Source organism: Erithacus rubecula, assembly GCF_903797595.1.
Source record: "Erithacus rubecula genome assembly, chromosome: 10".
NCBI classification, from domain to species: Eukaryota; Metazoa; Chordata; class Aves; order Passeriformes; family Muscicapidae; genus Erithacus; species Erithacus rubecula.
In genome coordinates, this window is record NC_136662.1 from 17203503 (window position 1) to 17231314 (window position 27812).

General features: G+C 49.5%; 1 protein-coding gene across 6 annotated transcripts in view; it reads left to right on the plus strand.

Annotated features, from left to right (window-relative positions):
- The window catches only part of PTPRF (protein tyrosine phosphatase receptor type F), a 368934-nt gene that overhangs the window by 315410 nt on the left and 25712 nt on the right, over positions 1 to 27812 (plus strand). For 3 of the 6 annotated variants that reach the window (XM_079313895.1, XM_079313894.1, XM_079313896.1), the window contains 10 exons: positions 95 to 121; positions 2343 to 2460; positions 4656 to 5234; positions 5859 to 5956; positions 11099 to 11352; positions 12054 to 12144; positions 15101 to 15313; positions 18545 to 18699; positions 21807 to 21922; positions 27624 to 27721. In XM_079313895.1, coding sequence (XP_079170021.1) covers positions 95 to 121; positions 2343 to 2460; positions 4656 to 5234; positions 5859 to 5956; positions 11099 to 11352; positions 12054 to 12144; positions 15101 to 15313; positions 18545 to 18699; positions 21807 to 21922; positions 27624 to 27721 — 1749 coding nt within the window. The remainder of the gene's footprint in view (positions 1 to 94; positions 122 to 2342; positions 2461 to 4655; positions 5235 to 5858; positions 5957 to 11098; positions 11353 to 12053; positions 12145 to 15100; positions 15314 to 18544; positions 18700 to 21806; positions 21923 to 27623; positions 27722 to 27812) is intronic. The other 3 variants (XM_079313898.1, XM_079313897.1, XM_079313899.1) reach the window with 3 other exon arrangements.

Genomic DNA, 27812 nt, shown 5'->3' on the forward strand with positions numbered 1-27812 from the left:
CCCTGCTGTTGTCATTGTCATCCCTTTCCTACACGTTGCCCCTTAAAATTCTGTGTCTCCATTTTTCTCTCCTCCTTCCTTTCTCCCTCGTCAGTGGAGAGCTGAGGACTCCGTCGACCATGTAAGTACCACTTGTGTGTATTCCAGGCTGGAAGAGAGGGGTTTGGTAAATCGATTTGTGAATTTTGTAGACACAGTACTGTCAAAACATTCCTTTCACTCCCTTTTAATGAGGCTGGAGAGTTATATTGTGAAACCTTCCACAAGCAGCAAATCCAGAGAAAATTGGCATTTAGATTGCTCCTAAATGCAGAAAAGCAATTGACATTTCCTATAAACTGTATTTCCAGCTTGTTGCAGTTTTAGGCAGGTTCAAGAGATCGACTCAGGAGGCTCATCCTGCAATGGTTGGCCCACCAAGTTGTGTGGTAAAATTAATCTTTAAACCACATTGATCGCAGTCATGAGAAATAACCTACACCCTCAACCATGACCTTTGGTTGAAACACAGATAGTAATAAGAAAACAATCACATTTAAACAGTTAAATTCAATTTTTCCCCACATAATTCCGAGATATAAATTTTGAGGAACAAACTAGAAAATGACCTTTTTAGAGTCAGCAATTCAATTATGTGCCCTACTGTGAGCTTCCCCAGCACGATGCATTTCTCCTCCCGCTTTATTCGGAGCACTCTTGCTCGGAGTGGCTTTGTCATGACAGCACTGTGTTTGCATTATGCAATCAGACCTTCTTTCATCCATCCCTCCTCTCTCTGCCCTCCTCCCAGCTTGCTTGCTTTGCTCCTGGTGGCATGCTTTTGCGTGAGAATTCTTCTTTGCATGGGTTTGGGAGGAGCGAGCTCTCCGGGGCCGCTCGAGTCTGCAGGTTTTGTGAGAGTGCTTCCCCGCGGGTCCCTTGGCACCGATGGCACCGTGCGGCCGCTCGCCCGCGCGCACCATCTGCTGCAGGGGCGGAGGTGGATCGGACTCTGGTTCACACGGTGATTTTGGCAGGGTTCTTGTTGGTGCTTGTTGATACCTCTCTGGGCTGGCTGGTTCTGCGATGGTAACGTGGTGATTTTGATGAGTAAGCCTGGGCAGGTAACCTGAACCAGCAGCACTGACTGGAAACCAGCAGGTTTAATAGCGTGGGTGTTTGTGCGAGTGAGTGATGGGAGAGTGGCAGTGCTCTGAGAGCAACCACAGGCACCCCTCGTACCCCTCAAGCTGGCAAGGATCCCCCAGGCAGGGTCAGACCCCTGGAGCAGCTCCTGACAGTGCCCGTGCTGCCTGTTCTCAGCAGCTCAAACTTAACCCTCTCCATCTCTGCTCTTCTCCTTGTCTGAAGGGGTAAATAACCAACATGGAGCCTCTGCCTCCTTTCCAAAAGCCTTCCCAGCCCCATCTCCAGCCTGCTCATCTCTTGCTCCCTGACCCAGTGGTTTATTAGTGCTGATGGCCCAGACACTCCCACAGCACCCACAGATGAGCACTGCTCAGGGGTACCTGCCCAAGCTGCTGGGAGCTGCTGAGCTCACTGTGCTCACTCATTCACAGGCCTGGCCAGCCAGGCTTGGCACCAGTCACCTTGCTGCTGGAGGCCAGGATGGGGGAGCAGTGCTCCTCTCTTTGATCTTAAATTGAAGTGTGGAGCCTGCCCTCCTCCTGCCCAGAGAAAGCCACAGCATGCAAGGATGCATTCCATGAGTCCGCCCCCTCCCAGACCTCCCACGATGCAGGTTTTCCCTCCAGGTCTTGCCAGGGCCTTGCACTGACCTATCCCAGCTCTGCAACCCAGTGCCTGGCAAGGAGGGTGAACACAATGCTTAGAGCTGCAGGTGCTCCCTGCCCGGGGCCCCCCACCCCTGCACTGCCTCCCTGTGCTCCCCATGGCTCTGCTGCAAGAGACAACTTTAAAAACACTGGAATTAGCCCCCAAGAGATTCTCACAGCCAGGTGAACTGCCTTTTGCTCTGGTTCACAGCTCCATAGTCCTCTTACTTAGCTTTCACACAGGACCATATCTGGATCAGATCTCCTTCTTGGCAGAAGCCGTGGGAGAGCATAGCTGCTGGCATGGGTTGCTGGTGGGTCCCTAGAAAGGCTAAGTGTTAAAGGCAGGGGTTGAAATGAGGCAGGTGAGTGTTGGAGTGGCAGCAGTTGTTTGCTGGCTCTGTGGAACGTGTGTGTTTGAGCACGAAGCATGAGTGTCAGCTGGGGAGTGTTGTCAGTGTGTTGCTGTTGGAGACACTGACCCTGGTGCCTTCCTTTGGCTCACTCCAGTAACAAGTATTTGCTCTTCTCGTTTGCCTCCTCTCTGCCTCGTGAACGTGCTCCCAGGAGACAGTCATTGGAGGCCTGCTGCCAGAAACCACCTACTCTGTCACAGTTGCTGCCTACACCACCAAAGGAGATGGTGCCCGCAGCAAGCCCAAAGTCATCACCACCACAGGGGCAGGTGAGTGTGGGGAGCAGGCGTCACAGCCTCGTGGGGGTGGTGGCAAAACCTCCCAAGAGGTGCGTGGGGAGTATGGCCAAGGCCAGGAGGAAGCAAGAGGGTTGGAGATGCTGCAGAGGTACAAACTCTTGTGATCTTCAGCCCGTACTTAACAGGCTTTGCTACTGGATCACCTGAGCAAAGTGCAGCAAACAGATGGAGAGATGCTACCAGGGCTGGTGAGAGAACAGTGTAACTCATGGGTCTGAGCTCATCTGCATAGTCCAGAGACCTGGGAAGAGGAAGCCTGAAAGTCCAGGCCCTCCCTCAGCTTTGGAGTCCTGGTCTGTTCTCACCTGTTCCTCTAGGCAAGTGCCATTTCTTGCTTCCTGTGGTGACTGCAGTGCCGCCTGGAAGGGCCCCTGGCAAGAGGGCTCCTAAGAGGTGCTTCTCAGCTCTCCTCTGCCATTGATCCTGCTTACATGACTGAGCTTGGCTGCTCCTAGAGCCATGCTAAAACCTGGAATGCAACAAATCTGCTGCAGACAAAAATTCTAGGTCTTGGTGATCCCAGCTGGTTTGGTTCTGCTTGCTCAGTAGATTGTACCTGCGCCTGGAGCAGGGGCACCCAGGAGTCATCTGGCACTTCCCTCCAGGTGTGGTCAAGTTGCCTTTGGCAGTGGTACCAACTAGTTGACATTGTCTTGGCCACTCACTAGCCTGTCCTACAACCAATAATCCTGCTGCTTCCTCACACCAGCCACAGGAACTGTATTTACCACTTGTCATTATGGGAATGCAGCTTGTGCAAACTGGGAGTGTTTGTTCCTGGTGCTTTTAAACAAGGAACAGCTTGCTATCTCCTCCACACTGCATATGGGGAGCTCCAGAGGTAGTTTCCACTGTCACAATCTCAACTGCTGTCTCCCTGGTGGCTTGCCATGATGTGTTTTCTGTTCATCAAATTGCTACAGCTGTCCTATAAACAGGAAGAGCTTCCTAAACATCCCAGTGTTGTACTATAAACCACAGTGGATCTTCCCATGCTGTGATGCACATTTTAAGGTTAATATTTGGAATCAGCTTTGAAAATACTATGTCCCTTAATACTAGCTGCTGTTAGACATTGTATTATGAGTGCAAGGAGGATTGCACTGGCAATGGGATTGTAATTGTATGTCTTAAATACCTGCAAAACTGCCCTCAGGGCCTTTGTACAGGTGGACCACAGGCATGACCTCGAAGGGGAGCGTTGGTGTCGCCCTCTGATGGCAAAAAGGGGCATAATTCTGACAAATACGCTTTTCTCTTGTGCTCGACTGTGGGCTCGTACATTTCAAAAAACTGCAAGGATATTTAACTAGGTTGGGCTGCAATCCTTTTTTTTTTTTTTTCCTTTCATATCTGTGGCCCTATGCCTTTGATTCTGAGTATCTTCCCTATCAGTTGATTTGTTTACAAATCTGAGCTGATGTGAAGAATGTCCTTTTTTTAACTGAAGGAGATCAAGGTTTTAAACCATCAATTTAAAGCCATCAGTTCCTAACCAGTGACGGCAACACCCTTTGACTTGTGCAGCATAAGCAAAAATCCTGTGGAACGCTTGTGTTCACCTCTCCCATCGACACTGACATCACGAATCTACTTCTCAACTAAACCAGAGCATATTCTGATGGCACACAGCCCACCCAGCTCTGCTCGCTGCCTCTGCAGATGGTAGAACTGCAAGGTTTCAGGATGAAGTTTGTCTGCCTCCAGACAGACCAGGGCGCTGGAATCGGGCTGCAGGGTGTCTGTGGTGGTGCAGTGCATCAGGGCCAGCATGGCCTGGAGCTGTGCACTGGCTGGAGTGTCTGAAGACCACTGATTGGGAGGACGGGATTCAGATCTTCTCTGAGATAAATGGGATGCTTTGAGATACCTTAAACATTTCCTGTAAAAGGGGAGCAATTTTGGGGCTGGATGTGGCTGAATTTATTTCCACTTTAAATGGCAGCACATGGGAAAATGGCAACCAAGAGCTGGCTGGCTCCAGCTTCTCTCACCACTGGATTAGGGTCATTCTGCCTCTATCCCTGTGAATTGTCTGTCATCCTCTTCACCCTGTTGTCTGAACTTTCCCACTTTCCTCAATCCTCACGGACTGAGCAGCGCAGAAGCGGTCCTTCCTTCCCTCCTCCCAGGCTATAGATGGTCATTGTGTGTTTATGTTGCAGTCCCGGGGAAGCCCACCATGATGATTAGCACGACAGCCATGAACACAGCCCTCATCCAGTGGCACCCACCCAAGGAGATGGTAGGGGAGCTGCTGGGTTACCGGCTGCAGTACAGACGTCTGGATGAGGAAAAAATGAACACGATAGACTTCGGGAAGAGAGACCATCACTACACAGTGACTAACCTGCACAAGGGGGCCACGTACCTCTTCAAATTGTCTGCCAAGAACAGGGCTGGCCCAGGAGAGGAGTTTGAGAAGGAGATCACAACTGCTGAAGATGTGCCAAGCGGCTTCCCCCAGAACCTGCGTGTGGTGGGTCTCACCACTTCCACCACAGAAGTTGCTTGGGACCCGCCGGTCTTGGCAGAAAGGAACGGCAAGATCGTCAACTACACGGTGGTATACAGGGACATAAATAGCCAGCAGGACCTGGTTAACATCACCAAGGACACGAGTATCACTCTGACAAATTTGAAACCTGATACCACTTACGACATCAAAGTGAGGGCCCGCACCAATAAGGGGGCTGGGCCACTCAGCCCCAGCATCCAGTCCCGGACCATGCCTGTAGAGCAAGGTAAGTGTCCCTCTAACAAACCCTAACAGGAAACTCTGCCTTCAGGACAGGAACCTTTGCTTTGGTTCGGGAGGCTCCACTCCCCTCTGCTCTGACTGTTGTGATCAGGTACTGTGTGGCTCCCTAGTCTAAAACTAGTTCAGTGAGGGAAAGCTCGGTGACATTTTCTAAAGTTGCCATTCGGGGGAGAGCGGCGTTGGTAGTACCTTAATTGCTTCCACAGGCACACTTGGATGTTTTATCTGCACATGAAAGGCTCTTGCCTGAATGGAGCAGGTGGCTGAGTAGGATCATCTGCAGATCCAGCACCTGAATAACACTGCTGCTTGATCATGATGAAGGGCCAAGGGAGTGTGAGTGGAGTGGGGATAGAGAAAGGCTGCAGTTCAGCCTACAACTTGCTTTCTGTGATGCTGAAAAGTATAGTCAAAAAGCAGAACTCCTCTGGAGACTAGACTTGGTAAAAGGCTGCTGCTGTCTTCTCCTCATTTCTTACTTCTCTGCTGTAGCTGAACTCTTTGACCTCTGCTGCTGAGTTAGACAAAGAGACTTGGAGTCGAGCTGCCACCTGCCTCCCTCTTGACTTGGCTTTGCAGTGCTCAAATATCTTGTTTTTTATTTCAGTGTTTGCTAAGAATTTCCGTGTCAATGCCGTCATGAAAACGTCTGTGTTGCTGAGCTGGGAAGTGCCTGACTCCTATAAATCTACAGTGCCTTTTAAGGTAAGAGTGGGATTTGGAGGACAGGAATCTCCACCTGTAGCAGTGAGCAGGGCAGTGGAAAGCAGCATCAGCTGGGTCCTATTGGTCAGGATCACCACTGTAGCTCCGTGACAGTGGTCACACAAGCTTGTCCTGATGCCTGACATGGAGCTGAGGTGTGAAAAGTTACAAATTTGATTTAATCACAAGAAATTAGCAGGACAAAGTGGTTCTGAAAACTAGCCAGTGAATAAAACTAAGAATAACTCCTTGTAAACATGTCCTGTCTCAAACATCCATATTACCTTTATGAGTTACTTCAGAGCATCAGGGCAGATGCATGATCTCAGGGAGTGAAGGGAAGAAGCATCATCAAACTTCCTGAAGGTCTTACAGGTGTGTGCAGCTGGAGTGCTGCTCGCTTTTCACCAGTACAGTTCTGGATGTGCTGTCATCCACCAGGCTGCAGACAACACTGATAACCCTGCCTTCCTGCTCTTGTCTGACCCCCAGTACTTGTAATTTATGTGGGTAAAAGACTGGAGTTCTACACTGAGTAGATCTCAGTGCAGTTTCTCTCCATTAAGAAACAATACCAACATGTCACATCGTTGAAGATCATCTTCCCAGTCTCAGCACCAATTGCTGCCTCTGCAAAGGTGCCAGGATGGAAGCAGTGTGACTTCTCTCTCCTTGCATGTGCCCCCTGCCATGCTGTGCCTAAAGTGCAGATACACAGCCTGCAGGAGCTGTGGGGGATCCATGACCAGGGGAATCTTGAACTGCATCCACATCAAAGTGTGTGAGCACCTCCCCTTCCTTGTTACTAACTCTCCTTGTTTTAAACCCTGAAGCTGAATTACCTTGATCAATAGCAGGCACTTGTTAACAGACAGTTTAGCTGAAGCAGACAAGGCTTTTGTGAAGACCTTGTGGTATTCAAAGCTCTCCCAGATGTAGGGCGCATTAGGATCAGTGTTCAGATATCTGGCTGCAAGGAACTTCACAGAGCCCTGTTACTTGGCACTCTGCTGCAGACCCAGTGGGCTTCATTTGGCTTGTCTTGTGGCACAAAGCCCTCATCTCTGTGTGACAGTGCTGGAAAGGGACAGTGTGACCCTTGGAGCATTGCTACCACACAGGGAAGGTGGAGTAGCTGGAGGTAGCCAGGAGCCAGGGATGTAGTGCTGATGCCCTGTCTGCTCTCCTAGCTGCATAGCTGTGATTGCTATCACAGGGTGACTCAAGGTGACTGTGGGTTAACCCTTGGCTGACACAGGAGATGGCATTAGCCATTTGCTAACTTCAGAGCAGCCATGCAAACCATAGTGCCTTCTTTTTATTAGTATTCCTGGACTTGCAGACACACATGAGTCAAGGCCAGGAGCTAAAAGGGTCAGCTCTAACTTGTTGATTGTGCCAGTTGAAAGAAATTCTTAACCTTAAGGATTTTATGTTTTTATAAACAAGGTTCACCTCTCTCCTCTAATTCAGGCACATGGGATGCTAAGGCCAGAGACTAATACTGTAACTAGCATAGCAGATAAATCTCCATGGGAACAATTAGTATTATCTACACTTGATAAACAGTCTCATGCTAAATCTATGTCCCAAAGGGTGTCATATTCTACTTTAACAGATTTAATTAAAGTAGATATTGTTCCGACAATGAATAGTGAGGCACAGGCAGGACTGGTCCTTTTTTTTTATTAGAGAATGAACTGAGACCTTAAGATTTTTCATTGCTGCCAAATCAATAATGAAATTTTGAGATCTCTTTGGGGAATTTTCACAGCTTCTTCTGGTCCAGGAGATAAATTCCTTGTAAAATGTTGCCCAGCAGTTGTGGTGGAGCAGAGGCACTATTCCTTTTTTTATTCCACCTGCAGAAAGCTGTTTTGGAGCTTTCATGGAAAGTGCAAGATAGAAACAACCTTTTCCTTGGGGAAGGTGCATTTTCCTGAGATATATTTTTCAACTTAAGAGTGGGACAGAGGATATATTGGTTAAAGGCAGCATTGCAAGGTGTTTTAGAAATAGGGAGAAGGAACAACGTGTTTTGAAAATTATAATGATACAGGTTTGGAAATAACCCATGAGAATGTTGGGCAGTGCTTTCTCACAGTGTGTTCCATGGAATGTAGTACTTACTCCTGCCTGTAAATACTCCAGCCTTGTCTACTTCTCCATCGAGTTGTTATCTTTCCCAGTGTTGCAAACTGTGTGTCTTTTAATCTTTAGTTCAATACATTCTGTACTGCCTTGAAATTGAGCATTAGACCTTCAGCAGTGACATTTGGACCCACCTAGCTTTGCAAATCTTCTCCTGTGAGTAGGAGCAGCACAGATGACATTTTACAGCAATCTGTGGGCTAGTCAGCACTGTTTGGCAGTTCAGAACCCTTGGGCCAGATTTGCTGCTGACTCTGGTAGTTACCAGTGGGCCATGATGCAGCCTCTAAATAGCATTCCTGCTTGAGCTTCTGGGCATCTTCCAGCTGCCCATGAATGACTGCTTCTGAGCCCTTACATTAGTGTAAGGTTTATGTAGAGGTCTTAACTAATGGTGCATAACATTTGAGAAGACAATGTGTTGTGTCAGGTAAAGGGACACAGAACTGCTGCAGCAGCTGTGAAAAGGAGTGATGGCAGAGGATGCTTCAGGAAAGCATTGCAAGTGCCAATTTCACTGTCTTTGGCTGCAAATTCCTGTGCATGGCAATAAAAATCGTCATCTGGTGTCAGCACTGAATCAGAGGCTGTGTCCTGGCCAGTTGCAGGAACAAGCAGGAAGCTCTGAACTGAAATACTTACCATCTCTTCTGCCTCCCCTTGCTCTAGGAAAATAGCTCTGTCCCCAGCACAAGCTCATGTGCAGGCAGTTGGTGGGTGTCTTCCCTAGAGCACACTGAGAAGCAGTTGGTGATGCCTTTATTAGGGAAGAATTCATAATGAGAAATTTTATCCAAGAGCCAGGAGAACTCTATGGGCTTTTCATCCTTTCAGCATAGGTTTTAATGTTGGAAGTTTGGTTTTGTTCAAATCTGTATGGAGGCACATGAAGGAGAGGTTTGGCTGCTCCCCTAGGACACGCCCTGACTTACTGGCATCTGGTGTATCTAGACCTGTACCATTGCAGTGTCATTGGAAGGGGTGGTGCTGGTCCAGATAGCAAAGCTGCTAAGATGATTTGAAGTCTAGTAGTCCTGTCTTTGTGCTTCTTCTGTATCAGAGCACCTACTTACCTGATATTCAACTGCTGCAATAAGCATTTCTTCATTTTGATTTTTCACTCATTTTAGCACTCAGCTGTTGTAGATGTCTTTGGAGAAAGGGATAAAAGCCCAGGACAAAATACCATTAAGAGGAGCCACAACAGAAAACAATTCCCTCTGGCTACCTTTGACAGCCTTTCCCACATGTGGAGCAGCAGCAGGGCCTTTGTCCCTGCAAACCTGATACTTTAGTTACTTAGGGCTTACTTTTGCAGTTCATTCCTGAAAACTGAAGCAAGTCAACAAATGAGATTGATTGCATCTCTTCTCCACAGCTGGCTTCTCTCTGCTGCTGTTAGGAGTCTTTTCTCAACAGGAAAAAAGCTGGAGCTCTTTTCCTATTCTGACCTCAATGCAAAGTGGCATGAAGAGGATTGAAGCATGCTGTGGATATTGCTCTTCGGATAATATAAAAGCTGAGCTGCAAGTTCTAGGCCTAGCCAGGTCCTTGTGCTCCACTGTCCTTCAGATCTCTTTCCAGGACCTCTCTTCTCCCTCCAGCTCTGACACTGAACATTAGAGCAGTGCTAATCAGCTGCCCTTGTCCTAGAAAGCTGGCAGCTTTCTGTAGATTTCAGCCACCTGCTGAAAAGGGGACTTGAAGGAAAGTTTGGTCCCTGCCTTACTGCCAGTGTCAGCCTGAACGGTGGGCTCAGATGGTGAAAAATTATTTCAAAAAATTAGTCTTCCACACAACTGTCTTCTCTCTCTTTCGAGGCCCTTGTTGAAACAAGCACATTTTACTGTGTGGTCTCTGCCTGTAAAACCTAGAACTGGCATGGTTTAACATGCTCCTGCTCTGCCATTGCCATTTTTTGGCATGCTATGTCTCTGCACCACTGTCAGGAATGCAGCACATCCCTGCCATGCTGGACAGTCACCTGATGCAAAGAAATATGCTGGTTTTTCACAGCTGGGACATAACCTATGGCCTCTCTAGCTGTTTACACCCCGTTTGTCCCTAGGAACTGTGTTAGTTTTTGCTTTGCAGAGGCAGCACCCAGGGTCTGGGGTAAGGAGTTGTTCCAGCAGGATCAGGATCGAGGTTCCCAGGGCAAATGGGCTGTTGGGTGCAGCTAATCCAGCAGTGCCTGGGGGAAGGTGGGGGTCCCACATATCTACAACAGGGCATTCATTGAGAAATGTTGGCTGAGGGGTCCAGGGGGAGGCTGTGTGGGGGCTGCCCCCAGCAGTTCTGCCCTGCCCTGCCGACAGCCCCTCGCTGCAGGCGCAGCCGGGAAGAGCAGCTCCGACCTGCTGCCCACGGCTGTGGCGCCTGCATCTGTTGCCATGGCGACAGGGTGTCACACCTGCAGAGCCTGTGCTGGGTACCAATTTGTGAGCCCTGAGCCGGATTTGTCAGATCATTGGTGAGGCGTGTAACCCCCCGGTCACCTTGCTGGGAGGGGGATGATCTGCATTAAGCATCCAACCAGGCATCAGCTGGTAGACATGGGAGTGACACCAATTTAAAGCAGACAGGATTTTACACCACAAGCCTTTGCGTATTGTAGCCTGGTGAGACAAGGGACAAAGACCCATTCATTTCCACACGGGGGCAAAGCACAGCCATCGGGATTCCTGCCCCAAGTAAAAGTGCTGAAAAGCAGTGCGTGTGGCACCACCAGCCTCACTGCTGGCCCTGGCCACCCAGGCTGAGATGACCCCTCTCTGCTCCATCACTGCAAGGCAAGGGGAGCACAGCTCACCCTCTGCTGAGGGTTGCTCTTCTTTAGCTAAAGATTTATGGCTGTTTACAAAGCATAGAGTAACCAAACCACCTGAGGGAGGGCCTAGAGCCAAACTGTCATCTCTAGCACTGCTATTTTGAGTGTGTGTTTGCAGCAGCAGCTGTCAGCTGCATGAATGTGTCCTTTTCCTGTTTCAGATTCTGTACAATAGCCAGAGTGTGGAGGTGGATGGCCACTCGATGAAGAAACTCATAAGTGACCTGCAGCCAGACACAGACTATTCTTTTGTGCTAATGAACCGTGGGAGCAGTGCAGGGGGGCTCCAGCACCTCGTCTCAATCCGCACTGCTCCTGATGTCCTGCAAAGCAAACCCATCGCCACAAACAAGTACATACAGGAAGGAAAATTCACACTAACTCTTCCCAAAGTGCAGACCACTGTGCCAGTTCGGTAGGTGCCATGCCTGGGTGGAGAAGGCAGGGTGGAGGGCTAGGGGTGGGGAGACAAAGGCAGGGCGGAACTCTGCCAACATGTGGTTTCTGTAACCTGGAAATGAATTTCCAAGCAGGCTGTGGTACAGAGGCAGGGATTTACCCATAACATGGGATCACGGTCTTGGCTCTTTCTGAGCAAATATTGATGTGTAATAAAATTAAGACAATTCTCTGACAGTTTGCCCTCATCCTGGTGGGTATACTCCAGATGCTACCAGCAAAAATGCAGTTGAGGATCAGGAGGGACTTTCTCTGACACTGTATAATATCTTTTAAATAAATAATGCCTAAAGCCTCAAGGAGATTAAAAAAGCAAGTTTGTGGAAGCCTTATTCGTTACTGTGGTATCCTTGTGCTGAAGCACAATTTCCCCAGGGTTCTTGCTACAATCCGATTATATAAATGTCCTTCTCACAGCTCCTACACCACCCTCTGGAATGCAGTCTGTAGATCTTCATTATCCTAATGAGTGCTAATGGCACTATTCTCTTCTCTGGTGCAGCTGGAAACCAGCTTTTTCCTTACTGAGCCCTTTTGCTGCTTAAAGGGCAGGGAAAGGAGTAGGTCATCCTTGAGTAATTTGTGGCACATTATTCAGTGAGCTGCCAGAGAGATGGCTCAGGGTCCAGTGCTTACACTTCCTTCCTTCATTCCCAGGTGGTACTACATCGTGGTTGTGCCAGCAGACCAGAGCACCAGCACCCTGACTGCTCGGTGGCGGACGCCTGATGAGATGGAGCTGGACCAGGTAGGAACCTGTAGCAGCTGCTGTGATGGAAGTGATTCCCAAGCAGCCCAGCACACACTTTGGCCAGGCCTCCTGGGCAGGATGCAACAACACAGATGCAGGCTGCACATCAGAGATGGGGCTGTGGAATGGGTGCCCACTCAGATTTGTTATGACACCGTGTAGGAAGGAGGCTGGAGTCAAGCTAAGGAGGAGCCACCTCCCAGAATGTGCCCCCTTAGGAGACCATGCTTGAAAGGCTCAGAGCTCTGGCCAGGACAGATCCTGTCACAGCTCGTACAGTCCTTGCAGCCTTTTTCAGATGAAATGACCATTCTGATACTCAGAACAGGCTGGGAGAGAAGATTCCTGGTTTCATCTTTTTTAAGCTTTTCTGTCAGGAGGCTTTTCTCTCTCTGGACAGGACCTAAGCCTGCAGTGTAGATAAAGAGTTCACTCTTGTATCTACAAAACCTGCAAAGCTGCCTTCACACCTGCTTGTTAAAGGCTTTGAGCATTCTCCAGCCATTGCCCCAAGATGCAGCTTGCCCTGTGCCAGAGTGCTCTGACACCTGAGGCATGGAACATGTGCAGGTGTCAGGAGACTCCCACACAAGGGCTTTGTGGGCTCTGTGTTCGGCACACATCACCCCCTGAGGTGTAAGGGAAAAATTCCAAGAAATCACGCACAGAAAGATCCATTAAGAGAACAAATTTGCAAACTTGAAGTGCTCAGAAATAACAAATGGTTGGAAGCCACATCAGCCCTTGGCTTTATTTACCTGATCACACAGTTGTTTTTGTGAGGTTCTGGCTCCACAATGTGTATTTGTGGTTCTCTTCAGCAAATGAAGCACAACTGGGTGATGGAGAGCCATCACCCACAGGTCTCCTGCATATTTTCATTGCATAAGTTTTCCAAGATCACAGATGTCACAAAAAAAAGACCACCAGCATGAGGAAGGTTGCTTTGGTTTTCAGCTTTAGATGGTTGAAAGCTATCAAAAGAACTAGTTTCTGCCTCTGTCTCATCCAGCCTCAGGCAAATTATTTAAGCCAAAATTTTCATTAGCAGCCAGTGTCTTGCATTTTTTATTTTTTGGGGTGCTCAGTTTGAGATCCTGAAGCTCTCATTTGCAAAGCCTAAGCATCCCCAGCTGCAGAGAAAGTCAACGGGAGCTGGATACAGTCAGTGCTATAAAGAAAATACTAAGTTTTCTTGAAAAACAAAACAAGCTGATGTCTTTTCAATTTGACATTCAAATTTAGTGGACTTTTTTTACATTAATGTTGCAGTGTTTCTGTTCTCTGTCTGTAAAATTGGGATAATCGCTTTTATCTTGACTCATATGGGTGTTTGGAAGATAAGATCATTAATGTTTGTGAAGTACTTGTAATAGTATAGTGATCAGCACCATAGAAAAGCCCATGAGGAAATTATTAATTTTGTCTTCAGAGTTAGATTTGAATAGTAAGCAATAAACAAGGCCTCAGGCTGCATATGCAAAAAAGAAAACAAAATGTGGAATATCTGCTCTTTGATTAAGCACTGTCTGTCCTGTGTATTGAACAAAGCAGGGAACTTACAGAAGAGATAGTCTGTGACTCTGCAGTCAAGGGTGCAGCACAATGCACATATATAAGACAGCTGAATTAATTTTGCACAGACAGTATTAATTTCCTAATTTTTCAGGATCTGAACTCTGCAGGCCTAGCAATTTTCTGATGCAGTCTTTTGCTGTGTCTTACATGTATAAGTGGCAGAAGCCTCCAGCAGCTGTGACCACAACTGGAGCCCTGTGGTTTTGTGTACATGCAGGTAGAGCTGCACTTTCTGCCCCAAAGAGCTCAGCTGTAATCTCAGCCAAATGCAGGAGATGGGTGTAGGAAGCAAACTCCACACTCTAAAAACTATCTTTCTGCTTTTTCCCCTTGGGATTACAATGATATTTGTGAAACTAAGATTTCTCCAGCCTCTTCTTTTTTTTTTCTTTTTTTCTCTTTTTTTTTTTTTTTTCTGGTGATGCTATAATGACAAGATACAGTTTTCCTAAATTGCTTCTATGTGAGTACTGATAAGAGGACAAGGATGGATTATCAAGGGGAAGGAGTAAGGGATTTCTTCCCCAGCTTCTCCTCAGGGGCAGTAAGCCCAGCTCAGCAGCCTGACTTTGTGTGTGCATCACTGTCCCTAGCCCTCTGATGTTCCCCGTCTGCCCTGACACTGTTACATTATTAGAGTTCTATGAGAAATATATGTCATCCCTCCTTCATTTTGAATTAGAATTTCTCTTCCAAACTTGATATTCATTTTTATTCATTGGGAAAAAAAAGATCTTTAAACATTTGAGAGTCATTCTTAGCAGTGCAATTGGATTTTTGTGCATTATATCCTTTTCTATGAATTTGTGACTATGAAATTTGCCATTTTTACTCTGAGCATTCCATGAAATCTGTTACCATTCTGTGTGGTTTAAACGAAGCTCTGCCTGCAGCACAGCAGCAGGTGAGATACAGAAGCACTGACAGAAGGGAAAGACACAGCAAATGTCACTTCTTCCCTAAACATCAGCATCAGCTGATTCACATCCTGTATCCATAGTGTGAGTTGCTGTCTGGACCAGTAATCAGGCCACAGAGCATGGCTTGGTTCCCTCACAGCCCATTGGGATACATAGCCAGGGGGACTGTCAGGGGGACAGTCACAGCCAGGCTGTCTCAGCCCTGACTTTTACCACATCAGCTTCCAAAGTTGGGGTCCTAGTGGAGGTTCTTGTGGTGAGGTCCTGCAGACAGATGCTTCAGCAGTGCCTAAATGGATAATAGTCACCTCTGGTTCCTTAGTACCACGAGATACAAATCAAACCCAGTTATCTTCTCCCCCTTCCCTTCCTGCTGAGTGCTCCAGGCAGTAAGGTGACAGTGTAAGGCAGTGCCATGCTGTCAGCAGTAGTGATGGCACCTTGTTTGTCCCCAGCTGCTGGAGGCCATAAGCCAAGGGAGCCAGAGCAGACGGCAGCGACGCCAGGCAGACAGACTCAAGCCCTACATTGCTGCTCAAGTGGATGTGCTGCCTGAGACCTTCACCCTGGGGGATGAGAAGAACTACAAAGGTTTCTACAACAAGCCTCTGTCTCAAGACCTGAGCTATCGCTGCTTCGTGCTGGCCTCACTGGAGGATGGGGACACGGTAAGGACGTTGTGTGGGGGGCACAGCTGAGCTGGGCTCAGTGCAGCCAGGGTGAGCACAGCCTGTCCTAGCACAGCTGAGCTGGGCTCAGTGCAGCCAGGGTGAGCACAGCCTGTCCTAGCACAGCTCAGCTGGGCTCAGTGCAGCCAGGGTGAGCACAGCCTGTCCTAGCACAGCTCAGCTGGGCTCAGTGCAGCCAGGGTGAGCACAGCCTGTCCTAGCACAGCTCAGCTGGGCTCAGTGCAGCCAGGGTGAGCAATGGCTGCAAGGCAGGATGACAGAGTTTTCTGTGAGGGGAGGAGGGAGGCTGCATTGCTGGGCTGAACCAGCTCAGTGGCCATGGGAATTGACTTGATAAATGGTGTTTTTGGAGGGAAATGGCACCTCCTGTTCCACATAACAGATGAGAGTGGAGGACAGTGTCAACACACACGTTCTGCACAAGCTCAGTTGTGGCTTGCTGGGCTGTGCTCAGAGCAGAGCTTGGCACATGGCTGGGATAGGTTCTCATTCTGCTTTGGTTCAAGTAAGCATCTGTAGAGAACAGTCCACAAAATCCTGCCCTGCACAGTGACTCAGTGACACAGTGCTGAGACTGCAGAGAACAGGATGTTCCCCCTGCAAGCCTGCCCTCACATGTCCTTCTCTGCCCAGGATTTCACTTTGAGATGGCATCTGGAGAAGCAAACCTGTCTCCCATTGCAGTGGATTGTATCAGCAGGGCAAAGATGCACTCTTCCCTGCTGTGTGGGGATTCCTGCTCCTGCACATCTCCCTATGGAAGGCAGCAGCACACGGGGCCTGGCATGGGAGAAGCTGGTGCAATAAGCAAGGAGCAGCACAGCAAGACCTGGGCATCAATGTCCAGTTGTAAACACAGGGCAGGAGTGGTGGTGGTGGCAGCAGTAGCAGCAGCCAGTGTGTAAATAATGGAAATAATAGAGATGCACCAAATCCTTTGGTTGGATTCCAAGCTGTGGCTTACTTCCTCAGCCTCATTTGCTTGTAGTGGTTCATTAGGGCAGGTTGAGTTCTTTATTACTTACACAGCTCACATGTTCTTGTGGCAAGATGTGCACACTGGTGAGGGAAGAATAGTCACAGATTAACAAGGTAAGACAGAGGCCTTGAGATGCACTATCCTGACAATGCCTTTCAATAAAAGGTGGCCTTAACTAGTTGAGTCCAGCTGTAATCATCATCTCCTCACTAGCATAGAGCTGCCACAGCCCTCTAGTAAACCACCAGCCAGCAGTAGTGCCCTACAAACCTCCTGTATACCCTACTCCTGCAGACCACCTTTCTGCATACCCTGCTGCATCACATCCACTTTCATTTGGAACATGAGGCATTCTATCCAAGGCTGTGCACTATCTCCCCCACCCAGCTCCTCTGAAATTGCTTGCTGTGTTTCTGCTGTCAGCAGGAGAGCATAACATTGCCCTTCTTCAAAGGCAGAGGGAATGTGGTTGAAACACTGTCTCTGGGAGCAGGGGCACCTGCACCTCAGAGTCTGCCTTTGGAAATGCCACTGAGATAACAGTCCTTCTGATCTCTTCTGCATCTGACTTCCCTTGGAAGGCAATGCCTCCAATGTCTGAAAAAATATCAATCTTTGCCCCTTGCACAAAGCTTTGGAGATGGTCACACCTTGCTGCACACGTCAGCATGTGCTCCTTCCCTCCCCCTCCACCCATGCACCTTGACCTTCCTGGGGAATCACAGGCAAAGCCTTTTTGCCTCCCTCACAGAGTAGCCTCTTGCCCAAGGAAAGGGAGTCGCAGGCTTTACTGTCTGTGCCATGCTCAGAGCTGTAGCTGACTCTCTGCCCCGTTGTTTGAATTGGACAAGGGGTAGGAACAGTCTGTAGGAACAGTTGCAGTGGTCCTGTGCAGACTTCTCTAAGAACAGAATTAAACCAGGAGCTGGCAGCTATTTAGTTATTGAAACAGGGTCTCATAGGGCTGAAAGGTTTCACAAAGTGGCAGCCACACCCTACTCTTCTTTCCCACACAGTGGCACCTCTGCTGATAAATCTGAGGAGTGCAGGTAGGATGCTGGACTGGTGCATGCTGCCAGAAGGATGTCCCAGATAAGAGCATTTTCTGTACTCCACACATGTTTGAAACCAGCCTGGCTGGGATCAAGGGCACCTGTGAGAGTAGATCAAGATGTGTATTTGTGTGACACCAGCAGGCTTGATTTTTCCCTTTCTTCTCCTCACATATGTGAAGACCTGAAGTGCATGTTTAAACTCCAGCCTTAAAGCACAAGATTTATAGATCCACAGGCACCTCTTCTGTGACTGAAACTTTCTATGGCAGGAGTAGAGCCTTCTGACTCCTTAATGCCTGGCAGCAGGTGCTGCTCAAAAGCCACAGCCACAGAACTGATACAGCTCTGGCCCTCTCTAATAGGGGGAAAGGATTTGTTTTTGCAGCATTCAACCCTTCTGACCCAGCAACACTGTGCTGTGAAGCTGCAACACAGCTCCATAAGCCTTAGCAACAGCAGCAGAACACCAGGTGCAGTGTCATTTTTCTGCAGGAAGGGTTTGGGTCTCTGCTGATTCCATCTAGCTCGTGGGGTTAGAAAGCTGTCCCTTCAGGTTGTAAATCACTGGGCTGCCACATGGCAGAAAGGAAAGGAACCTGTAAGAAGGAGCCTCTTTCTAAAGTCTGTTTATCAAAGACATCAGGTAGAAAATGTTCCTGTCATTTCACTCCTTTAAGAAAACCCTCCTCGCCCAGCAGGGGTTTTCCTAATATAACTCTATCCTGAAGAGATGTGTTGATATCAGCACAGCAGGTATTGTAAACCACTTAGGAATCATCAGCCAGCCCCATTGTGCAATTGGTTGGGATTCAAAAGCTTTTGATTTGGCTCCAAGAGAATCCAGGGCTGGCAAGTGGCTCTTAGCTGGGCTTCTTCAATTTTGCACCTCCAGGTCAGGTTTGTCAGCCATGAAGTTGCTGGCACTGGAACTGTTTCACAGCAGCAAAGTTGCTGGCACCCAGAATGTGTCAGGCCAGGCAGAAACTGTTGCCACAGCATGATCTCCACTGATGCCAAGGGAGGGAGTATCTCATGGTATGTTGTTGGGATTTGATAAGCCTGACCATTCTCTGCTAGCCAGAAGCAAGGGAAAACCTCTGCATTTCAGGGATGTAGCTGTTGCTTTAGCATAATGGATGCTTGCATTTGTCTCTCTCTCCTGCCTGTGCTGTTCAGAAGAGATATGCTGCCAGCCCCTACTCGGATGAGATCGTGATGGAAGTGGCATCAGCAAAGCAGCAGGATGAACCAGAGATGCTGTGGGTGATGGGACCCGTCCTGGCTGTGATATTGATCATCATCATTGTCATTGCCATACTGCTCTTCAAAAGGTGAGATCCAGTCTGGGACATGGCAGTTACAGCATGAGCACTAGAGGTGCTGGCACGTTCAGGGCCTTCCTTGTAACCCTCAGATACAGGGTGCTCTGACAGACAGTCCTTGGTGATCATGGGGAGGAGGAAGGTCTCTACCTGGCACAGCTTTGTAAGACAGAAGAAGGGCTGGGTGTGCAGAAAATAGTTAATATCAGCCCCTGGACACAGCTGCTGTGGATTCTGGAAGTGTATGAACAGTGGGACAGAAGAGAGCAGCTTTGTCCCTAAAGCCAGTCTGGCTGCTCTCTGGTCACAGCAACTTCCACTGGCAGCCTTGGGAACTTCTCTAGTACTGGTTCTCTGTAGAAATTGCCTGCTTGATCTGCTGCCCCCCCCCCCCCCCCCCCATGAATTTTGGCTGAAGAACGTGACCTTGGTGTTGAGATCAGGGCATGGACAGGCTGAAATCAGAGTGGAGCTCTGTTCTTAGGGCCTCTCAGTCCTGACTACTGGGTTAGAGCCACCCTCACACTGTGCTCCCTGGGGGAGCAGGCACCTCCTTTTTCCTGGCAGATCTCCCTGCTCCAACTGTAACTGTAGCTTGTGATGATGTTCCTCCTCCTGAGGAGCCATGGGTTGCATTTGCATGTGACCATGTAGCCTGTTCAATTACAGCAGGCCATTCTCTGTAAGCTCAGCTCCGAGGTTCTGCTCCTCCTGGGCTCTCTATTTACATATGTCTCTCTACCTGGGGAAGGGAGCTGCCTTTGTTGTCTGATTAAATGGAATTCTGCTGTGCATGTGCAGTCAGTGCCTTTCTGTGTCAGTGATCATCTTCTTTCTTCTGTTCCTGCTTTTCCCTGGATCTAGCAAGCAAGAAAGGTATGAATCCATTTTATCTTTTTGTTTTCCTAAAATTTCAAGTCTATTTCCCTTTTTTGAAAATCAAGCCTGAAGCTACTAAGGGGCATCTTTGTTTTTGGGAGCGTGGAGCATGCCAGCCTTAGGAGTTTACAAAGACTTTGTTTCCTCAAAGGTATCAGCCTCCTGGCAGTTGTCAGCCTCTCACAGCTCTCAGGGAGAGGTTCCAGCATAAAGACTTCCCAGATTGCTTTTGCAATTAAATCAAAAATAAAAAAAACCCAACAATAACAACAGTTATAGCGTTTCCTTTGTTTTCTCAGTTACTTCAGACTGAGAGCTGTTCCCTCAAGAATGCAGGTACATTCTTGCAGTCTCTGATGAGGAAACTTTGAGGGAATACTGGGCAGCTGTAAGAAACAACATGTTTGCTGGTCTTTAATGAGAGAAAATGGCCCCAGAGGGGATTTCTGTACCAGGGCCCCATAGAAGATATTCCCACCTTGCCTTAGCTTTGCTTTGTCCCATAGTCATGTGGGTGGAGCACAGACTTGCCTGTGGTGCCCAGACCTGACATACATGTCCCTGCTGCCTGTGGAGGAGCAGCACATCCTCTTCCAGCACCACCCATGTGCTCAGAGTGATGCTGTGCTTTTGGCTGTCCAGCCTCTCTCTGGAGGCATTTTCTGCCAGAGGTATCTGTGTGTAATATTCACAATGGCAGCTCTTTAATGGGAATGAATTGAAGCTGGACATCAGTGGATAGCTTGGGATCTGGAGGATGGCTTAGCAGTTGCCCTGACTGGGATAATGAGACAGAGATAAAGTTTAATTATGTGCTGTGCCCATTCCCCAAAAAAGAGAGCTGGTGCACAGTAGCACATTGCACATTCTGCTTTGTTCCTGGTAGGAGATTTATTTGTTGGCTGTGTATTCTCCTTTCTTTCTATCAATGCTCTCAGTCCTTCAGCTCTTTTGCCTTGGTCCAGGCAGCTGGAAGGCTTCTGAGATGTTGAGATGCCTCAGAGTAGTGTAAGACTCACAAGCTGGTTCTCCCCATTGAACAGCTCCAGTGTTTGCTGCAGCCTCAGGCTGCAGATGGAGCTTCCTCACAGGGCCACACAAGGAACACATGCAGGTTTCTCTCATGATTTATGCACTGAATTTTCTCTAAGTGCTTCTCATTAGTGGCAGCCCAGCATGCCCAGCCTCTGATGGAAGTGAAAGTGCCTGTGAGAGCATTTGGGATCAGGCATGGTTCAGGGTCACCACCATCCAGGGATGCAGCTGCCTTTGTGCAGAACCTGGCAGCCCTTCAGTGTGCTTCCAGGTGCCTCACAAGAAGGTCCATAGCAGAGGCTGATTGTTGCCATTTGCAGGCTGGTAAATGTGCTAGCATTCACTGCTGCTAGCAGAGCAGAGTGGTTCAGGCTAAATTCATTTGGGGGTTTTAGCCAAAGCCAAAGTCTCTGTGTATTCCAGCGTGCTCAGTGCATTGGCCAAGTGCCAGAGTCAGCACAGGCTCAGAAATGCTGTGCTGCTCCTGCCCAACACCCTTCTCCAGCCCTTGGGTATGCCCACCATATTTGTAATCTAGAGCTAGAAGTGGGACCAAGAGATTCACTAGAAACTCTTCTTGCAGTATTACATTTTCCTTAATATTCACTTGTCCACTTTTTGATTGGATCTGTCCCTGCTTTGCTTGTGAATTCCAGCATGTGCCTGAGGTGGTGGCATCGCTTTAGGCATAAATATAGCATGAAGAGACAACATTGTATTTTATTGTTCCATTAATACACGCCTTGGGTGCCTTCAACCATTCAAGACATGTATTAATGGCCCAATAAAACACACCCTGAAGAGCCTTTACAGTATTATATTACAGCATTCTATATTTAAATATTTCTAATACTTGAAAAAAAAATTTTATTATATCCTTCCACTACAGGAAATAGTTCCTAGAGACCGTAAGAGGAAACAGCATCTTGCATCTATCTGCATTTTCTCTAATAAATACTATGCAGAATACCACATTTCAAAACTGCCTCACTAATCAAACATCTGACATTGCTTATATATAATGTTTCCTGTTTCATAGATGGGAAATTGGAGGCAGAGAAGATGATATGACTTGCCCAGAGCCTGGGAGCCTGGGAGGGACCTGGGTGTCTGGGGCAGAGGGACCCAGCCTCCTTCCTAGGGTGATTCATGCCAGTCTCTGCCAGAACTCACCTGCTTGTGTCTGCCCTCTCTGTCCACAGGAAAAGGGCACATTCCCCCTCTTCCAAGGACGAGCACTCCATCGGCCTGAAGGACTCACTCTTGGCCCACTCGTCTGACCCAGTTGAGATGAGGCGACTCAACTACCAGACTCCAGGTAAGGAGCAGCTCATCCTCTTGAATCTGCTTCCTCTGGTTCCCCTTCTCCATGTCCCCATGCCAGAGGCAGAGGTGCAGTCCTTCCCACCCTCCAGGAAGTCCACACCTTCTCAGTCACAGTGACACAGAGTGGGCTTTAGACCAAGGATGTCCAGGTGTCTGCTCTCTGGGTTGCACATTCTTCTCCCTGGCCCTGTCACTGCAGGCCCCTGAGGCTGAGGAACCTGGATGGGGCTGGCCTGATGTGTGGTGTGTGTCAGGGTGTGAAGCTTATTTCAGTTGTCCTGAGCTGGGAGGAGCCTCCACGCAGTTGGGATTGTCCACTGACAATGTTGCTGAACTGGCTTCACCCTGACTTAGCTGGCTGAGCACAACTGGTAGTATTGGCCACATGGGCTGCATCTGGGGCAGTCAGGAGGTACATAGAGCTCTTACACTGCTGAGGTGTCCCAGCAGTTTCATTCTTTGGGGTGCTGACTCTCCTGCTCTGCTCAGCTAAGGGTCAGGAGAAGAGTAACCTGCAGACTATAGTGCTCTGTAGCCAGTGCTGTCCCACTGAAGGAGTCTGCTGATGATGGTGCTCTCAGTGCAGAGGGTGATAGCTCAGTTAAAAGCCATTCTCTGCATGCTGCTTTCACTGGCCTGGGATGCCTCAGGCTGTAGCTTTGCCAGCTCATGGAGGAAACTGTAATTCATACTGCAGAAAGGTCTTGTGCTGCTGCTTTGTGTCTGCACGTCTCTGATGGCACCGAAAGCACAGTACCTGTCATTGTAGTGATCAGAGACAGGCTCGCCCTGACTCCTTCAGAGCCTTTCAGAGAGTCCAAGTCCTGTATGAACTGAGGGAGCACTTGGGCTTTTGTGATGGAGGGAGCAGTTCAGCAGCAAATGAGGTACATACAGCTCTCTTCTAACTTGCAGCTCCTCCTGGTCTCTAACCTACTTTCCTTTTCCTCCTGCTGCTCATTCATCTAAGAGCTTTCATCTAACAGGAGAGTTTTGAAGGGGCCATTTCCTGATGTAAAACTGCTGTGTCTGGCAGGGGGGCAAGAACAGCCTTTCCTGTTGCCACTCACAGCAGTCTGGCTCACACCTGGGGTGAGCTACACCAGCACATCTTTTCTGTGCCAGGGCAGCTGTCGGGGTCCATGGTTAGTGCATCTCCCAGGCAGAACCAGTGGCAGATCTCACATGTGGGCAGCAGCAGCAGGCTAGTAGTTGCCAGCAGAGCTGGCATGTTAATTGGCCACAGCACAGCACAGGATGGTGTCACAGCATGGGAGGAAAATGCTGTGGGGAGCAAGGGAGACACGTGTGCCAGAGGAAGAACCATCTCAACAGGCAAATTACTGGGAGCAGCACTTGGGAGGGGGTCACACACAGTCAGCAGCAGCATGCAGCTTCTTGAGGAGGAGCACAGTGTTAAACAGGGCTGCTCCAGGACAGCTGTGCTTGGGGACAGGCCTCTGTGACATGTCTCCATGTGGGCACAAAAGCCGTCTTTGCTGTATGCTTGTGGTTTGCATTGTGTGAAGGATTGTGCCAAGCTGGCCTTGCATCTGCTCCCTTCTTCAGAGAGGTCAAGGTGTTAGCAACAAGGATGTCCCTTGATAAGCCTATAGTAAAGGCTCAAGAGCTGCCATCAGAGGGACAGGGAGCCAGGAAATGTTTCTTGTCTGTGAATAAGGATAAGCCAAGATGCTGCTCATTTGGTAAGTTTGCAGAGCTCTCTGGAGAGACAAAACCAAGCCAGAGTGTCTGGAGTTCACTCAAGACAGCAGCAGGACCCTGGGATACTGCCAGACAATGCTCCCCTACTAAGAGACAGCACTCTATCCTCCTCCCCTTCTCCTCACTGCATCCCTTGTGAGTTTCTGAGGGGCAGAAGTGGGTGTCGTGCAGCTTGAAGTGACTGTTGCAGCTCCTGACGAGCTTGTCCTCATTAATGAGGCACATGAAATCCACCAAGCCAAATGGGCCCAAGCTGTTGCCACTGTCACCCGATGGAGGTCGAGGCAGTGCTGTGAGGATGCATTGACAAGAGGTGCTGGCCACCAGCTCTGGTAGTTGGTCTCCCTGCTGGAGCTTGCTGAGCAGGGAGAACTTGTTTAATGCATAATTAATTGGTCTACTGTTATTAAATATTAAGCTTTCTCATTTTTGTGGTTTTTACTTCAGACAAGGGTTATTCCCCACTGTTGGCCTCCCTGTACTAAGGTACTGCTGTGCCAAGTCACTGAGAGGATACAGGACCAGACAGTGTCCCAATACACTGTGAAATGAGACTGAGTTGTGCTGCTGATGAGCTACGAGTGAGCTGGAGGCTCAGGGGCACTAGCAGAGGTGACTGGGGCTGAGTGCAGTCCCTCTGGCCACCAAGCAGCACAGATGCCCCCTGTACCTGCCATTTACTGGCTCTTGCAGGCTTCCCTGGGGCATGGGGCTGGGGCCAGTGAGAAATATAGCTCTTGGTGTCACATGAAGGCCTGTGGACTCACTCCCTTGCAAGGAGCTCCAGCTCCACGTGTTTGCCAGTGTCAGGGGATGGCACAGCAGCCTGCTGTGTAACAGCCAGTTGCAGAGCAGCCCCCAGGCCAGGCAGTCGGTCCTGTGCGGGAGGGAAGCTCCCGGTGCTGTGGCATATGGTGCTTTTCATCTTCATCTCGTTGTCTTTCCATCTCTGAACCTCTGCAATGATGACTAAAGGCTAATGGGATTTCTGTTCTTGCCCCGTTTCTTTTCTTTGCAGGTGCCAGTGTCCCCTGTTGCCCGAATATCTCAAGTTAGTTTTAACTCCTGTTTTTATCTTTCGACATCTTTTGCTTTTTCTTTCCCTTCCTTTCTCGTCTCTGTATTTTTTGTTTCGATGTCATGAAGATCACCTTCACTCACAGCAGACTGTAAAATGGCAGTGATTTCACTTTCTGACATGATGTGTGGGGCCAGGCTCGGTACTGCTCGCACGGCACTACAGCAGCTCACCGCAGCACAGTGCAGAAGGGAAGGTCCTGAGTGATGGGCTGCCAGGAGGCTTCTGCAGCAGCCCTTCCCCTGCTTTCCACCCTCCTACACCCTCAGAGTGTAGGCCAGGCTCTGCCATGGTGCCAGGCCTGCAGCTGGCCCTGCGTGGGGACTGATAACCTTGGCCATTCTGGAGGGAGTGACCAGCTAAAAACCCCAAATGGACAAATTGAAGGGTGCTCTTCAGTGGTTGAACACACTCTCTTCCTGCCTCGGGCAAACGAGTTTCCCTAGGCTGGGTGACCTCTGTCACAGACTTAGGCAGAGCACATGAGGGTCTCTGGACTGCCTGCATTTGGTCTGCTTTGCAGTGTTGGTACCAGAATCCCAGGCACAAAGGAGGCACTTACTGCTCTAGCAGCTTGGATGGAGTAGGACGAGCGTGCAGATTAAAGTGTCCCCTTATCATTTGTCATCTCCTGAGCTTCAAGTTCATCCTCAAAAAAACATAAAAGTGTAGCCATCCTGCTCTGGGATGTACAAGGCATCTGTGTATGCACACAGGAATGGGAGAAGTATGTAGGATAAATACTTCCCCTGGGAACAGAGCCAAGGGCTTTGCTGTGTGTATCCCTGCAAGCATTGTGAGACCTCTGAGCTCTTACAGCCTCATGGTGAGCTTACTGTCCTCTTGCCAGAGCAATTGGAAGAGCTTTTGGAAGTCCTGGCAGTGTGTAGAAATTTCTGTCTTGCCCTGCACTGTCAGTGACTGTTTTTCTTGGTTCACCATAATGGGATTCCAGCCACTTCTTTTTCCCCACCTGCTCTTGCAGCTCTTTTGCTGCTGCAATACTTCTCTGTCTGGCAAAAGACAAGTTTGGAGAGACCACCTTGCCTCTCCAAACCACCTTTGGAGAACACCTCACTTCTCAGCAGAGATGAGGGTCTGCAGCTCTGCTGTGGTCCATGGTTCTGCTGTGGTCCATGGCTCTGCTGTACATAGTACATAACCATGTTGGAAGAAGCACATACTTTGGCTGTGTTCAGTCTCTTTCTCCTTCCTGCCCCACACTTCTGTCTTGGTCCCACACTGTTGTCACAATTCAGTTGCTCATCAGTGACAGCTCTGCAAAGGCTGCTCCTGAGCTACAGCCTCAGAGTTCTGGCATGAGTGAGGAAATTGTGCCAAATCCAGCATCATCTCTGTCTGTTTGAGGGCCTGCTCGGCCACCTCGAGGATCTTGATGGGTGAAGTGGCAAACAGGACCATCTGCAGGAGGACCTCAGCACAAGGCAGAATAGGGGTATTTCCTTTTCCAGCTATCTGTGTGTTGTCAGGCCATCCGTGGATAGCTCTGCACTGCCAGGCAATGGCAGGAGGAGTGTGTGTTGGATTGGGTCCTGCCTGTGTGCATTGATGTCAGATGTTTTATGCAGAGGTCTGAGGTGTGACGCTTCCATGTTACCACCTTGTGACTTGTCACCACTGTGCAAAATGTGTGTACCCAGCCTGGGGACTGCTCCATCACCTCAGTGGCCCATCACTGCCATCTGTGGCAGCGTTCAGCCTCCTGAGCAATTGAGAAGCTTCTGGCTGTACTCCAGCCTGTCTCCCTGGGTGTGAGTCAACATCTTCAGCCTATTAATAATCATCATTACCCATGTGGGATTTCTGGGAAACCCACAGAGCAACCGATGGAGTCACGAGCCTTGGGATTTGGATGACATGTTTCACAGTCACGTTCCTGCCAGTTCAACATCTCAGCATCAGAGAAGGAGGTTGTGATGGTTAAGCTCTGAATCCCAGGGCCTCAGCAGGGCTTCTCCCAATCCTGCATGCACAGTCCCATACTCCCCTGTGTGGGATCTGTGGGATCCCCTCCTCTGGGCCTTTCTGCTGAGCAGGGCTTCAGCTGTGCCCAGGATGAGCTGTAATGTTGCATCCCTCATTTTGCCAGGCCAAGACTTCTGCCATGGCTTGTGCTGCATCCCAGCTCTCTGCAGCCTCCCAGAAGCTGCTGGAGGGCACATCAGTGCACATGGTGCCTTGCACAAGCCAGCCCAGAGGAGATGGATTTGGACTCTGGAGTGGGCTCTGCCTCTAGAGAGTCACTGAAGAGTTACGCAGCTGTGGGCAGAGCTGCTCCTCAGCTCTCAGAAGGTTGTGCAGTGTCCTACCAAGGGATCAGCCATTCTTCCATTGGGCCCTTCTCATCCTTCTCTAATGCCCTGGGGACTGTGACAGCATCTGCCTACCCACAAAGCTGTGCACATGCACTGCAGAGGTGTCACTGCAGGTCTGGAGAGTTTCTCTGTGGCTAATGCCGTTGTTAGGGTAAGCAGGAGGGTCAGCCCCAGCGGATCAGTGTGTTCAACTTGAGCCCACGCGGGAGCCCGGGCGGCGCAGTGACAGCGACTGCTGGGCCTGCCCGTGCCGGGCTGGCAGAGCTGCCTGCTCCGAGTGCCGGTGCCGTGCTGTGCGAGCATGCTCCCCCCCATGGCATTGTGCACATCACCTCTGTGTTCTGTTGGCTCCCCGCGCCCCGGGAGTGTGTGCCGCATGCCGTGTGAGCTCCTCAGCTTCCCATCCATCCCGCCCGGCACCTCACATCGTCACACGTGTCCGCCTCGCACCCGCCTCCTGGGTTTGCTGTGCACATGCTCTTGCTGAGCCTTCCGTGGCCCTGCAGAGCCATAACCGTTCTCCTCTCCCTCCTCCCTCCTTGTCTCGTCTGCAGGCATGCGTGACCACCCCCCCATCCCTCTGACCGACCTCGCTGACAACATCGAGCGCCTCAAGGCCAACGATGGGCTGAAGTTCTCCCAGGAGTATGAGGTGAGCCTGAGGAAGGGAGGGGCAGCAGGGTAGAGTGATGCTGGCCAGGACTCTGGCAGAGAGGGCCTGGTGAAAGCTGAGTTTTGCCTCC